Source organism: Pygocentrus nattereri, chromosome 4, assembly GCF_015220715.1.
Source record: "Pygocentrus nattereri isolate fPygNat1 chromosome 4, fPygNat1.pri, whole genome shotgun sequence".
Taxonomy (NCBI): domain Eukaryota; kingdom Metazoa; phylum Chordata; class Actinopteri; order Characiformes; family Serrasalmidae; genus Pygocentrus; species Pygocentrus nattereri.
Window position 1 is genome coordinate 37,410,890 of NC_051214.1, and position 16,139 is coordinate 37,427,028.

The 16,139-nt window shown below is 38.3% G+C and overlaps 1 protein-coding gene across 3 annotated transcripts in view; it reads right to left on the bottom strand.

Moving 5' to 3' along the window:
- Window positions 1-16,139, bottom strand: part of aven (apoptosis, caspase activation inhibitor) — a 36,428-nt gene that overhangs the window by 10,548 nt on the left and 9,741 nt on the right. For all 3 annotated transcript variants that reach the window (XM_037537724.1, XM_017682171.2, XM_017682166.2), the window contains exons 3-5: window positions 2,049-2,119; window positions 457-552; window positions 71-380 (exon numbers count right to left, since the gene is read on the bottom strand). In XM_037537724.1, coding sequence (XP_037393621.1) covers window positions 71-380; window positions 457-552; window positions 2,049-2,119 — 477 coding nt within the window. The remainder of the gene's footprint in view (window positions 1-70; window positions 381-456; window positions 553-2,048; window positions 2,120-16,139) is intronic.

Here is a 16,139-nt window from a genome sequence, read left to right on the forward strand (position 1 = left end):
TGACACAAAAAGATGAATTCATGATAAATAGTTTTTGTTATTACTTTGTTATTATGCTATTAATACTCACCTTTTTCTGGACTAGCTGGATCTTCTGCTGGATTTGAGGTCCTGGGCTCTGCTATAGGAAGCTCTGTGAGAGGTTTATGTATACCTAGGAGAAGATCCAGCTCCCCATCAGCATCATCTTCAGGAATTGTGACAGCAGCAGAGGCCTGAGGGGACGTGCTGGTTCTTATAGCAGGCTTAACAGGACAGGAACCTCCCAAAGCTGGTTCTCGACTCATGTATGGTGGTGCAGAAGCCTTAAATCCACCTATAACATTAGCATCGACTTTGTGCAGCACACCTACTGAGGGAAGTTCTACTGGGGTTGTCACCTGAAACAAAAAAAATACTGAAAAACAGAAAAATGCATCTTACAAATTATTAACACATCTGCTGTCGTTTCATTACCTGAACAAGATCAGCTTCTATGTTGAGTCTCTTGTGCAGCGGGAGTTCCTGAAGAGACTGGGCTAATGATTCCAGGTCCACAGAGAGAACAGGCACCTTCAGCAAGAAAAGTCAATTACAACATCAGTAATTAATCAGTAACTCTGTTAAGGTTGTAAATTTTGTATTGTACATTTCTTTAGCTCATTATGCAGACATTGATGCACTGATTGGCTTTGGTTCAAGCTTAGTGTTCAATAGTACCCTATTAATTTCATAGAGTAAATCTGGTCTTGTAAAATGTAATCTCCAATGTTTCTTCTGAAATCAGGATAGAGAGTTTGATAGAGAATTTGACCCCCCTCTTCTGGCAAGCCTTTACAATAGATGTTGGAACATTACCCTGTGAATTTGATTGCACTGAGCCACAAGAGCATCACCGAGGTCAGGCACTGATTTTTTAAAAAATATGATTGTCACTTTCCAACCTCAATTTCAAAAAAGTTGGATCAGTATGTTAAATGAAAATAGAACAAAAAAGATCTGTGTTTTGTAAATGCACTTAAACCTATGTTTAAACAAAAACAGTGGAGAGACAAGACATTTAATATTTTATCAATGTGTATTAATAACATTCCTCAATAAGCAACTGCAGGGATTTTAGGATTTTCACCCTTTACAGTGCTTGATATCAAAACATTCATGAACATGGAGGCCAAGGCCAACTTCAGCTTGAATTGCACTTAAAAATGAGTACATTTCTGTGATGGATATCACCACATGGCATCAGGAACACTTTCACAGACTGCTGTCACAAATGCGTCCACAAATGCAAGTTAAGACTACTATGCACAGCAGAAGTCATATGTTGACAACGTCCAAAAACACTGAAGACTTCTCTAGACTCCAGCTCATTTGAAATGGACTATTGCGCAGTGCAAACCTGATGAGTCAAACTTTTAGGTTATAGAAAAAAATGGATGTGTTGTGTCATGGTATGGGGCTGTAACTTACACATCTAGGAAAGGAACTTTAACTTTGAAAGATTATCCATACATTCTGGAGCAACATATGCTGCCTTCTAGGTGACGTCTTTTTCAGGGATCTGTATGCTTAATTCACGCTTATGACAACACCAAGTCACATTCTGCATATGTTAGGTGCTAGACTAAACTGTCTGCAGTTCAAAATAGTCACCTACTGAAAACGTGTGGCACATGAACTCCAAAAACGCCAATGATCAATTGGTGTCTTCAGTTTATGAACAATTATTATGTGGTTATAAAGAAAGGTATTGTAACTTAGTTGTAAACATGCTCAGGACCCAAAGTCTTTAGAAGATAGTGCAGGCATCAAAGTTAGAATAAGTATATATGTACAAAAGAAAAACAAAAATAAGAAGAAAAACAATCCTCCATCAGTGTTTTTCGTACAGGTAAAACAGAACGTAAGATGTGACATATTTTACAGTGTAAGAGCAAGCTAATAAACGTATAAGACATTTTTATAGTCTTATTCTGTTCATTTTTACCAAGGGCTCCAATAATTCTAGAGAGCACTTTACTCACTTAAGCTAATCTGAGGGTTTTTTTGGTATGTACGTGTAAATGTACCTGATTAACTGCCAGTGAATCCATTTCCCAGTCCTTTTCTTCAGAGAACCGAAACTGAGTGAAGGAGTCTCCTAAAATGGAAAAATGAAAACATTTTTTAACAAGTGGTATTTTTGCATTGATAATTGAAAAATATTGCTGTTGTCAGAACAAATGTCATCTCCATTTTTGTCTTTTTTCAGTTTTTGACCATTTGAAAATGTCTGTCACCCTTTACATTGTGTGTAAATTTCATGATGAATGGACCAAAAGAAATGGCTAAAAATCAGTTGGTCAAAAGTCTGCCTACACTGATTCCATTAAAATCCAGCATGTTTTTTAACTTCTCCTATAAAGTTATCATTTTTTCCGACAACAGCAATTAGACTAGACAAAGTAGACTACATATTAGACTTACTACTAACTAGTACCATTTGTCTCAAATGTACAACACTGAGTCTTTCTTGGGTTCTTCTTAATATACAGTTGGTTCACAAGTAATGTAATAAACATATCTGTATCTATAAGAACAGTGAGAACTGAACAGTCACTCTGATCGCTCCAGCGACTTCTTTTGCAATGCAAAGCCATTTCAGTTCTGCAAGGCAGCAGCGAGAGATGACAGCAGAAGAAAGACACAGCTGGTGTGTCACGCACAGCTGTGTGAGTGAAGACGAAGAAGGAGCGCAGACCACACACTGCCCTGGCCTCAAAAGCAGGCTTTCAGCTACACCTCACTTGCCAACTGCAGTTGGTGATGATAGATGCACAGTGTGTGACCAGGGGGTCAAGTGGAAACAGCACACAGGCTTTTGTCTTTCTAATGTTTCTTCTTCACATCACGACAAGGTAAGAAGAATTTTAGGGACAATGAGTTTTCAACGACCATTAAAGCAGCAAACAAACCAAATTGGTGTCAGTGAAAAATTAGAAGAATTGACATCATACCAAACTGCAAGTTGTTTCTTAGAAAAAAAAATGCAAAGGAAACTTTTTTTTCTATTGTAAAATGAGCGCATTTAAATTCCACAGTTTTATTATTCATCAGTGTTATCTTTTGTGCATCTCTACAACCAAACTCACGCCTGATAGGAGAGCATGTAATGAACGAGCATAAAATTTTAACATCCTGGAAAAAAGCCTCATTTACCAACCATTCTTAAGATCATACTTTTTCTTAAAACACACAGTTTTCATGAAAAAATTTTGATGAATGTCTGAATTCTTATTTGGGGTAAGAACACAATCTACACACTCAAGGGCAAAAAGGGTAGAACAATTGTCCAGTTTAAAAGCACGTCATGAATCTGATGTCTTTTTTTTTCTTTGGGCCTTTGTCAAGAACAAATGAGGAAAAAACTTAGGAAGATGTTTGTGAATGAGCCCCAAAGGTACAAAAGTGAATGTACTTGATAGATATAGTGCACTGTACCTTTGCTTTACACTACTGACACCATGCAAAAAACAGACTACACAAAACAAAGCTAGTGCAGAAGCATCTCATACACTGCAAAACAGCATAAAAATTTTACTTTAGAAAAATCACACTACACAAATCACATCATTATAGTCTTTTTTAAAAGACTGTGTTTTTTTCACATTTTCTTCTTTCTAGTTTCCTACAAGCAAAGCCATTGGCTCATGAGCTGCTGATCTACACAAATTAGGGTGTAATGTAAATGAAATGTAACAGAGGTTTTCTCTACAGGTGGAAAAGACACGAGGCATATTGCCCAGGCTAGAGTTTTTTTTCCTTGGGGCTTCTGGTTGTGCGTCTCCCTCTTGCTAAGCAAACTATTGTTTTAATATGTATAGGTTAGTTAGAATGTTGAGTTAGAGCCAGTATAAAGGGAACCTGGCAACTTCCTACTTCTGTTAAATCAAAAACATCACTGCAGAACGTTACCCTCTGTGAATGGCATGAATCAAGCTAACTGGCTAAAAACTAAAAATTACACTTGTATCTTAACATTTGTTTGGGACCTTTCATTAATTTTGGAAAGTAAGAAGGCTGTGTCCAATCTAAAAACAAGAAAAACTGTGACCATTTCTCACACAAAACATGAGTTGCCCAAAGCACAAACAGCATCTCTAGCGGTTTTGTTCCGACACCAGTGATGTATTTAAATACATACACCTATAGATGCCTCCGTCTGCATAAAAAAGTTTTAAAATGTGTATCATAAATAACTACATAACAGGTACATGTTGAATTACTTTCACATTTGATTTACATCCTGTATTAAGAGGTTCAAGTTTGCACCTGTTTGTTGAATTATTGCAAGCAATAATTCATTCAATTGAAATCATAAACTATGTCCTCTATTTACAAACACAAATGTGGTACTGATTGAAAATCTGCAGTTGAAATAAAATTTCTCCGTTTCTTCCAATGAGTTACAAGTGAGAACTAATCAACAAAAAATTATACCATGTTTTTGCTATCACCTCTGAGATATTGTCAGGGAAACCACTGTCCAGCCACTTAGCGAGCGACAGCAGGAGACGGCAGATGACATTTAGAAGCCGCTTAAAATTATTCCAAAACTGCAATGACATTCACTGAAAATGCTACACAAGGGCCAACATCATTCAAGCCTGCTGTGTACGGTTATGTCATATTTCACTGACAGGAAATTGTTTATTAGCAAATCTATGACAGCTGTCAGCAGCATGAGGGTATCATGACTGTTGACTCATGACTAAAAACTCAAACCCAGAAGACTCTCTTATATTCCAACCTTTCTCCCTTAAGCAGTAAACCAAAAAAACAAGTGTAAGCATGTAAAGCTGTACCATATCCAAGAGGCATGGACAAGAAATTCATAATTGGCTAACAGCAACATATCATCATGCTGACCGCATGGTACACCTAAAGTCACCTCATGCTCCACCCACCTCCTTAGATCAGTTATGTGAAGCACATAGTAAATCAGAAGCAGGAACCACTGTTTTTCTGCACCACACTGCTTACATTTGCAATGCACTGCTGTATTAATCACTGAAGCCCTTTTAACCTGCAAATTTAAGCTTCGAGTGCATTTTTTACCACTTGCCATGAATACCATGCCTCTACAAGCATGTACAAAACACTCCCGCACCGTTCTTCATCGTGACTAATATTTGAGACAAAAAGTCTTGCAAAAACGTTCCTACTCCGGTTAGCTTAATTTGTGCTACTGATATTTTATGTTCAGTAATGCACAGCATGCAGTAGCGGCGCTAGTTAGTTTCATGCACATATCACCACCTAGTGTAGCAAAGCAGCAACTATTCAAAGTTCAAGCCTTTGCAAGAAAGACTGAATTGAGGGAATCAATCAATTGTATCATAAATACTGCAAACACATTCTCAAAAAATTATTATTATTTTGTCATCCAGGCCTAGATATAAGCTGACTAAGTAAGCATCTTCAGAGAATTACTGTATAGTCTGCAGGCCAAAAAGAGACATTAGCACATAAAGTGAACAGTACAAAATGCTGATGACCTGTGAAATGATGAAGCCCCTCATTTCCAAGACCATTAATGGGAGTGCAGGCCATTTCCCCAAGCTACCCTTGCTGCCATTAAACAGAACCCTATTCAGAGAGGCTAGAGACTGTTGAAGGAAACAGCTAGTTAATTTGCTTTTTGTCACGGCTCTTAAACACAAGTCAAGCCCAAAGCAATTAACACAAAGCAACTCTGGAACAGACTGAGCTGTCAAAATAAATCACTCAGCGCTAATTGCAATTATTTAAAAAAACAAATCTTAAGCCAACCATGCATGATAATAAGACAGTTATTTATTCCAAACATCCAAAGAAATTTGAGGATCTGACAGTGAACATGCTAACACTTTTCCTGAGAGTAAACCGAATTTAAATCATTAATTTGCACACTGAGTAGGATACTGAACATTTCTCTGTATAGTCTGGATCAGTAAGCCAGTCCGAGTCTCCAAGACTGAAACTAAAGTAATGCTGGTTCACTTCTGTTACAGGTAAATCTGTAATATAATAGTACAATCCATATTGTGTCAGTGGCATCAGCAGTTTAGATTAAATCATTAATTAACTGTATTATAAATATTCTGAAGCTTGTGTAAAAAAAAAAAGAAAGGAACAAATTACATACAGCACACTGAAAGAATTCATTAAGTAGGCCAATATTAATTATATATCTCTGTCATCAAGTTGCTTGAAAGAAATAAGCTTGCATATCTAGTCCAGAGAATATGTCTGGGTGGTACTTTTCCCAAAAGGTTTTCATCATAAGCCAAGTTCATGCTTTGATCTGCTAAAAGAGGTGGTTTCTCATTCAACATTTAAGCAAAGAAAGAAGCAAACAGTTTTATATGTGACGTCTTGGGCTGAAGAAACTTACAGGCTTGTGTTTAACTAATGATGACTACGAGGTAGAGATTAAGGGTTTACTACACTATTTGCTAAAAAGTGAAAACGTATTGTCTTTATACATTTGATGGTTGAATTATGGACGATAATGACATGATTATTCAGTGCCATGTTTCTAGCTTGTGCACACACGGATGTAAAAAGTGTATTCACTGCTGCTGAGCCTTTCCATTCTTTTTAACTTGGTCAAATGAATGTTGTGGACAACACCACCACGTCACCATGAACAGTTTCAGAAACAACTGCTATGCTAAAAAGCATATGCCACAATAAGACTCCGCACCCAAGCCTTGCTCAGACTGCATACTTAGTATTTACAAAAAATAATGTAAAAGTTTACAATTATTGTCGTTTTTGATTTAGTGCTGAGTGAGTTTTAGCTGGTCTTAACAGCATTTCATATGCGTGTAATAGTATAAACACACACACACAAACACACACACACCTTCTAAGCCAGTTCTTCTGGGTCATGGGGGGTGCTGGAGCCTATCCCATCTGTCATTGGGCAAAAGGCAGGATACACCCCGGACAGGAAATAGTATAAACATTTCATGTAAAATGCAAAAAAAAAAAGTAAAATGGACATTGCCACAAAAATGTGTTATTTGTTATCATAATGTGCCAGAAATCAAATATACTCTATTAGAAATGGAGAGTTTCAGTCCAAAATGCTGTATATCCATTTATAATAAGTTTGGAACACAAGTCAGTCAGTACTGAGCCATTAACCCATAAGCAGCAAAAAACCTGGCTGGTATCTCAATTTATACAGGTCAGGATTTGTCCAGAATACTCCTTGAGGTTAAATAAAAGGAAGTAGTCATGTATCCATATAAAGGTAATACCAGGAGTGCTAGAAAGGGAATGGATAAACATTTGGAGATTAATCAAGGTAATTAGAGGAGGATTAACCATCAGAGATTATATAATAATAACAACTGTGTTTAGCCAAAGTCTTAACAGGAAAGTGTGTCCACTAATCCCTATGATACAATATCATCATGATACTTAAGTCACGATACAATATTATTGAGATTTTAAACATATTAAGTAAGTGATACTTTTTTAATCCCACAAACAGGGAAATTCCACCTCCGCATTTAACCCATCCGTGAAGTGAAACACCACATACACACTAGTGAATACACACACACTAGGGGGCAGTGAGCATACTTGCCCAGAGCGGTGGGCAGCCCTATCCACGGCACCCGGGGAGCAGCAATTGGGGGTTAGGTGTCTTGCTCAAGGACACCTCGGTCATGTGCTGTTGGCACTGAGGACTGAACCAGCAACCTTCCAGTCACAGGGCCAGTTCCCTAACCTCCAGCCCACGACTGCCCCCTCGGAAGTCTTTAGTAAAAGGTGAAAGATTTGTGCGTGAATGAAGAGAAACCCAAGCTATATATTGCAATATATTGTGATTTACTGCCTTTTTAAACTGCAAATACAACCACCATACTTGTGCTACATTTTGCAGGAGGTCTGCAATGTTTATCCCGCTGTAACGCCCATGTACTACTCTAGTTTGGAGGATGTGAGACAATGTCCTGTTATAGTCACAAAGGAATCCACTGCAATCCTTTCTGCTCTACTCAAAGATTCCTCAACTTAAAGCCTCAACTTCTCTGCTTGGGTATGGCTGTGTGGTAAAATTAAAAAAATTAAAAAATTTAGTGTCTCGACAAAGTAACAAAAGTCTTTGTTTTCTAAAATGCTGTATGGATGCAAGTCTTTACACATGAAGTAAGTGATGGATTGTGCTGCTGTCTTAGCTCGCTCAAAATTAGAAGTTAGCTTTGTGTGCATTTTTTTTGGTGGAGCTCATTTAACTTTGGCTTTGCCATCAACAAACCAAAAGTCAGCTTCTAAGTTGCCAGCCTCTTGTTTGAATTTTCCCATTCCACCTTAAATGGTGCAGCAGTTATTTTCTGGCTTCCATTTTTGCTGCATCACCCTGCTTTACCTTACAGACATCCTTAGAAGCTACATGCCCAAGTCCACCACTATTATACCTCTGCCCTAGGAGTCAACTGAATGACTACCGGCCTGTTGCACTTACCCATATAATTATAAAATGCTTCAAGTAGTGTTACGACTCACTAGAAGTCCATAATTAACAATTAACTACCCACAATCCTCCTCCAGTTTACCTTTCACCCCAACATATCAGCACGAAACAATCTTTACAGCTCTAAACCTGGCTTTGAAAATAACACCAGTGGAGAGATGGAGAGGTATATGGAGGAAACACTAACTGGAGATTGGATGAGAACACCTATGTGAAGATGCTCTTTCCTCATGTAAGTCTTTGTTTTTTTTTCCTAAAAAGTGTTTATACAGGTTTTCTTCTAGTAATTTTTCAAATGGATCCACCAGTGCTGGGTTTGCATGTTAGGACTGAAGGCACTTGATGATGTCTTTGATAAGTAATCTCACTACTTTAGCTATCTTAACACGTGGACACCCAGGAGGTAAGCAGTGTGCATACTAGGTGGGCAATTTGATCATTTTTGTGATCTTATTTGTTATCTTGATAAACAATGTGTTCCTGACCACTAGATATCATTCCTACTTAAAGAATCAGGGATATCATCAGTAAAGCATAATTAGTCCCGTTTAGTTTTGAGATTTAGTGCAGTGTATAAAATGTTAGATAAAAATTATAGTAAGCACAATTTTCATAGCAATTTTTTCATAGCTAGTGTATCAAAAATAAGGATACGTCTCATGCAACGTGAAAATGTTTAATGATGCAATTGCCATTTTGCCCACACATGGGGCTTACTGCACATAACTGGCCAAAGCCCTGATTTTGTTATGCATTTTAAGTTTTTTTTTTTGTATCAAGGCATCTTAAGAAAATTCTGCCAGGAGTATATTGTTTAAAAAGAAAAATAGTATGCTAGGCTAAAGTAATTATATTTAGATTTTAGATATTCAGTAATGAGTATTTCATCAAACTGATGAAATTCCATTTGATTGGATACTTCAAGCATTAATCTGCATTACCTGCCGTCTGCTGCATATTAACATCCGATGTTTATTTGAACTCTTTTCTTCAGTATTTGTTATCATGCGTTTGTCACACCTGTGTTGTCCGTCACTTTATAATTATTGCCCACATCTCAAGTAACACTGTAACACTGGCGAACCTCTATTTCCTTTCTGTCATGCACATGTACATAATGGACATGACAAAGCAGACTCTGACTGACACCCATGTACTTTTCCAGGAGAAAAGGAAGTCATTAGCTAGCTTAAATGGATTAAGGGGAAGGTTAGGCACAGGTTAATATACAAGCACAGAAGCAAGAAATTAGGGTGTCAGGATCCAAGACAGGGACTCTGAAAAAGACCCAATGTTTACTCTTCAACATATCTTATCTGAAGGGATTAGCACAAGCATTACATTCTATGTGTTAATCCAAGAGAGATAAAGTGTGAAGATAAACTTCAAGAAGTGGTCTCTACCTCCTGTACACAATAATATGTCAACAAAACATGTGCAGTATGATACACTTGAGGTATAATTGCTGCTCTCACAGAGCTGATAATGCGTCTAAAGACTGCAAGTTAGAACTATGAAGTGGAACTAACAACATGCAGGTGGATAAATAACCTGCCCTTAAAACGACTGTTCCACTAGACAGGGCTTAAGTACAGAGGAAGGCATAATGGCCCATTAACACTGCAGTTACAACTCTTACACATCAACAGAGAAATGACATTCTGCCACTGTGTGGGCAGACAAACATGCAGATGTAGCCCAATTATTTTCACTGTTGAGGAAGGATGATAAACGCACCCACAAACAGACTTGTTTTAAACAACATCAGGACATTGAGGTCATCTACAGTGGGGCAAAAAAGTATTTAGTCAGCCACTGATTGTGCAAGTCCTCCTACTTAGAAAGATGAGAGAGGTCTGTAATTTTCATCATAGGTACACTTCAACTATGAGAGACAAAATGAGAAAAAAAAAATCCAGGAAATCACACTGTAGGATTTTTAAAGAAGTTATTTGGAAATTATGGTGGAAAATAAGTATTTGGCCAATAACAAAAGTTCAACTCAATACTTTGTAACATAACCTCTGTTGGCAATGACAGAGGTCAAACGTTTCCTGCAAGTCTTCACCAGGTTTGCACACACTGTAGCTGGTATTTTGGCCCATTCCTCCTGCAGATCTCCTCTAGAGCAGTGATGTTTTGGGGCTGTCGCTGGGCAACACAGACTTTCAACTCCCTCCACAAATTTTATATGGGTTTGAGGTCTGGAGACTGGCTAGGCAACTCCAGGACCTTGAAATGCTTCTTACGGAGCCACTCCTTCGTTGCCCGAGCGGTGTGTTTGGGATAATTGTCATGCTGGAAGACCCAGCCACATTCCATCTTCAATGCTCTCGCTGATGGAAGGAGGTTTTGGCTTAAAATCTCACAATACATGGCCCTGTTCATTCTCCCCTTAACACAGATCAGTTGTCCTGTCTCCTTTGCAGAAAAACAGCTCCAAAGCATGATGCTTCACAGTAGGTATGGATGCAACTGAACATTCTTCTTCCTCCAAACACGACGAGTTGAGTTTTTACCAAAAAGTTCTATTTTGGTTTTATCTGACCACATGATATTCTCCCAATCCTCTTCTGGATCATTCATATGCTCACTGGCAAACTTCAGACGGGCCTGGACATGTACTGGCTTAAGCATGGGGACACGCCTGGTACTGCAGGATTTGAGTCCCTGGCGGCGTAGTGTGTTACTGAGGATAGCCTTTGTTACTTTGGTCCCAGCTCTCTGCAGGTCATTCATCAGGACCCTCCATGTAGTTCTGGGATTTTTGCTCACCGTTCTCTGATCATTTTGACCCCATGGGATGAGATCTTGCGTGGGCCCCAGATTGAGGGAGATTATCAATGGTCTTGTATGTCTTCCATTTTCTTACACTTGCTCCCACAGTTGATTTATTCACACCAACCTGCTTGCCTGTTGTAGATTCACTCTTCCCAGCCTGGTGCAGGGCTACAATTTTCTTCCTGGTGTCCTTCGACAGCTCTTTGGTCTTGGCCATGGTTAAGTTTGGAGTCTGACTGTTTGAGGCTGTGGACAGGTGTCTTTTATACAGATAACGAGGTCAAACAGGTGCCATTAATACAGGTAATGAGTGGAGGACAGAAGAGCTTCTTAAAGAAGTTGTTACAGGTCTGTGAGACCAAGAAATCTTGCTTGATTTTGGGTGAACAAATAATTATTTTCCACCATAATTTACAAATAAATTCTTATTTAAAAAAAAAATAAAAAATTAAAACTTTAAAAATCCTACAATGTGATTTCCTGGATTTTTTTTCTCATTTTGTCTCTCACAGTCGAAGTGTACCTATGATGAAAATTACAGACCTCTCTCATCTTTCTAAGTAGGAGAACTTGCAAAATCAGCGGCTGACTAAATACTTTTTTGCCCCACTGTATATCTATATGTCAGTGCCTATACATAATGAGAATTTTCTAAGCCAAAGCCTAAACTTAAAATCAGGAACCAAACGTTTTAAAACACATGACGCATTTTTGTTGGTCCTGACATTACAACATTTGTAGATTACCCCTATTTTTCTTGCCTGAAAATGTATGGAAAAAAAAAACAAACAAAACATGCTCATTTAGTCAAACACAGGTCAGCGTTGCAGCAAATGTGTTTCTGCAACATAAAGCTTCAGTATCTCATCTTGTTTACTTCTTTTCAAGAACGATATGATTTGTTCAAGCTGGGGCTGATGAACTTGACCGATCTTTAAGATCAGTATTGGTCAATATGAAGGCATATCAGTATTTGCTCCTTCGCTGTGCAAAAGTTAGATACCACCCATCGTTTACTTACTTTCCAAACAATACAGCCACTAAGTAACATTCATTTTTCAGTTATTGCTAAAGAGATTAGACATAACATCATCCACTTGCATAAAGATGGGGAAAGACAAAGGTAAATGAGTGAAAGAACAGGAGATTTCAAAGCTGGAAGTTAAAAAACCTTAACAGTTACTGAGAAAATGGGACCCCTAATAATTGTGGAAGGCCTGATAGACCAAAACTGTCACCAACAGAAACCAACAGAAGCGAGACAGAGCAAATCAAGAGAGAAAGCTTCACTGATGCTTTAGATGTGAAAAAAATGTACAGGTGTTTCTGTCCTTCTGAACATCAATCTGAAAGGATGTGTAGCAGTAAAGCAGCTGTTACTGAGAGAATAGAATTCTAATCAAGCAAAGAAGCTTCTGGTGGTCTCAGAACAATGGTCTGATCACACCAGTCCGCAGACGCCAGCATCTTGGAATGTATTTGGAATCACTTGGATCACCAGAAACAGACAATGCAAGCAACAATTAAGACTGAACGTTGAAGGTGTGGATAAATATCTCCTGGGGAAAAAAAACATAACAAAAGAAAACTCTGGGCACACGAAGAATTTGACATTTTATTTAGTTGTTGCGGCTTCAGTGTATGTTTTCGGCTTCTTCCTTAATGCTGAAATATGAATAACTTAGTTAATGGCTGTTTTGACTGGAAATGAAACATATGAAAGGTGGCTTTTGCAGTGTACAGTATGTTAAGCCTCATCAAATTTCGTACATTTTATTTTATCTTACTGCACTTCACTCATGCTGCTACTGTAGAGGTGTCATAAAATCATATTATCCATGTGCTTGTGCTTATGAGGTGCATTTTCAGAAACATCTGTTATGAGGAGCTATTTTAAGTAGAAATAATAAAACAGCCCAACAGACACTTATCTGCTGCACTAGTGTTTGGCTATAGTGACTAAACTGGCTGCAAATAAAATGTGAGTGCAGGTTACTATGCATTTAGTGGCAACACTAGCTGCACACTCAGAGCTCATTTTAGAGCAACTTGAAATACAGAAGCAGTGCATTCAAAACATTGAATGGACATTTCAGAAGCATAGTGAGAAGAAACAAAGCAGAACTGTTCAGATCATGTCACATTAGATACATAAGAAAATGAAGTGATTTTACAACATGTACGGTGCATCTGGATTATCTACAAAAAGACAAATAAAGGGTCAGATTCAATCAGCATATAACTTTCTACAAAAGTACTTAAAAAAAACAATTATATAGACATTTCTATTAAAAATAATGCAGTTCATTACTTGTGACACATATAAAAGCAACTAAATTTTAGAAGATGCTTAAGAGAGTGCAGGGCAGGATATGTAGTAAAATGCTTAGCTTGTCTAATCTGGGAAACTGTGGTTTAGTAGCGCTGGCTGAGGTGCAGCTACTTTAAAGCAACCTGATGTGTGTGATGGAAGGCCCAGCTGGCAGAGCAGACAGAATCAGGGCTGCGGACCGAAGCCTGAAGGTTGAGAAGCTGAGAGAAAGACAAGGAGGGAATGTGCTCTCCTACCGGTGCACTGCCACTGACAATCAATCACAGTACCTTCTTCTCACTGCAGGACATGTGGCGGCTCAGACGTCTCAAAGCTCAGTTGACAGTGAAACAAGGTCAGCCATGGCACATAAGGAAAACTGAGTTAATGACATGAACTCCTTCGGCATCATATAGAGACTCGAGTCCATGCGGCAGTTCCAGAGAGTGGTACAGGGCTTCAGACAAAGGTCAACACTGCCTACTGCCCTGTGCCTCTGGCCACAACATTTCAGATTCTAGCCACTAAAATGCAATGCCTGTGGGCCATGTGGCCTTGGAGATTTTTGTTTTCCTTTTTTTTTTTTTTAAACAAACCATCAGAACACCTGGATATCCATGTTCTTAAATAACCTCCATTACAATAACTGCTTTTCACCCCCTGTGCAGAATCCCAAGCCTGTTTGGTTGGACATGGCACTAATGGCATCAATAATATTTTGTCAAATATTGTCAAGGCTCAGTCTTGACTCAGAAGTTTGCAGCATTTTCTGCTTCTTGCTATCCTGAACCCAAATACATTAAATAATGCTGAGGTCTGGATTCTGGGGAGGTCAGACCATTGTTCTGATAACACCAGTAACATCATTGTTTGATTTACATCTTTTCTTTTCTTTTCCTCAGTAATGGCCTCTCAACAGCCACACACCCCACTGAACTGTCTTCTCACTCTGGAAGGAAACATTGCACAGAAACATTTGTAGATTACTTTCCAGATCTAAAGGAAGAGCGGAGCTGGAATTTTTCCTCTCTTAAACATGAAAGCTTCTAGTATTGTTTATATGATAGGGAGCTTGAGCAGTCTTTTGGTAGTCTCTTTGGTAGGCTACCTGGCAGTCAAGAAGATGCAAGACCCAGAGCCTAATGGATTAGACATGGAAATATATAGATGAAATCAGATGTTACATTTTTGCAGTACAATTTTGAGAAGAAAGTGATGTACTGTTGAGCAGATCATTGGTTCTACAACCACCAGGAACAACTTCTTTACAAAAATGCATAATCCTGAGAGATATGACTGCAGTTTTCATCACAAGCACTTTAAAAGTGAAATGATCTCTCAGTGATGAATAACAAACCCACAGTGCCGAATGAGCCTATTGAAGATGGAGGTGGGCTAGCAGAATCAAATGATAATACCCTTCAAACTGGCTGTGAAAAATGAGAATCCCTTTATGTCATTCATAAAAAATGAAGTGGATGTGAGGGACTCCTTAAACTCTTCTAGCAAAAAGCAACATGTGACTGTATTTGTAACTACAAAGTATACTTTAGTACCAAAAAACCAATGTACATACAATAAACATGTTTTATACTTGTGTCCACAAAATCCACTGTACTGGTGACCTGAGTGGCCAGCACAAATTTTTATATCATTCCTCGCTGGCTACAGATATAGATGCAAGAAAATGCCAGCAAAAACTGTCACCATACATCTATGCCCCTCGTTATTAGTCCTCTTGGGTACATTATATGCCTCATATCCTCCATTACAATCTCATTATGATCAATAAACTTCGAGGCCTGGAAATCTTGGCCAATATAACAAAGCCTTACATAAGCCATTTCCTGTCAACTTGACTTTATAACTTGATGTAAGATGCTAGCTGTGAGTAGCCCTGGGTGGTCTGTTAGAGTCTGTACACTGTCCACTATGCCTTCACTAGAAGGCCACATGCTTATTGACACAAATACACACATTCACATGCACACCAACACCAGTGCTGTCAAGGTAAAAACACACAAAAGCACATAGCATGTAGAGCGTCCAGTCTCAGGCTTTGTGTAGCTTCTGCCAACCTTGATCATTTTCCACCCATATAGTTTCATTATCCATTAACTGTGTGCGCCTGTAATCTTAATTTCTCCTCATTGATTTGCTCCAGGTTTTTTCCTTTGATGGTCAATGATGCAGCTAATTACGATGATGAGCAGCAGAAAAAGGACTACACTACTGAAAAAAATTGTCCCTATTGCACACAAAGGAAACGAGAAAGAGGATCTCAGCTTTCAATGTGGTTTTTTTTTTATCTTGAAAACATTTTCAGCACTGTTTCATCTTTAACTGACCTAAATGGGCTGCTCAAAATTCATATTACTTCATTTCTAAATGCATCTCCACATGTCAAGCGATAACAACACAAATCAAAGCAGTCATTAAGCTATTCATTTTACAGTGCCAAGAAAAAAAACCAGAAAACATATATTAGCATATATATTAACATAAGCATTTTCTGTTTCTCATGGTACAAGTAACCCCATATGCATTCAGAGATGT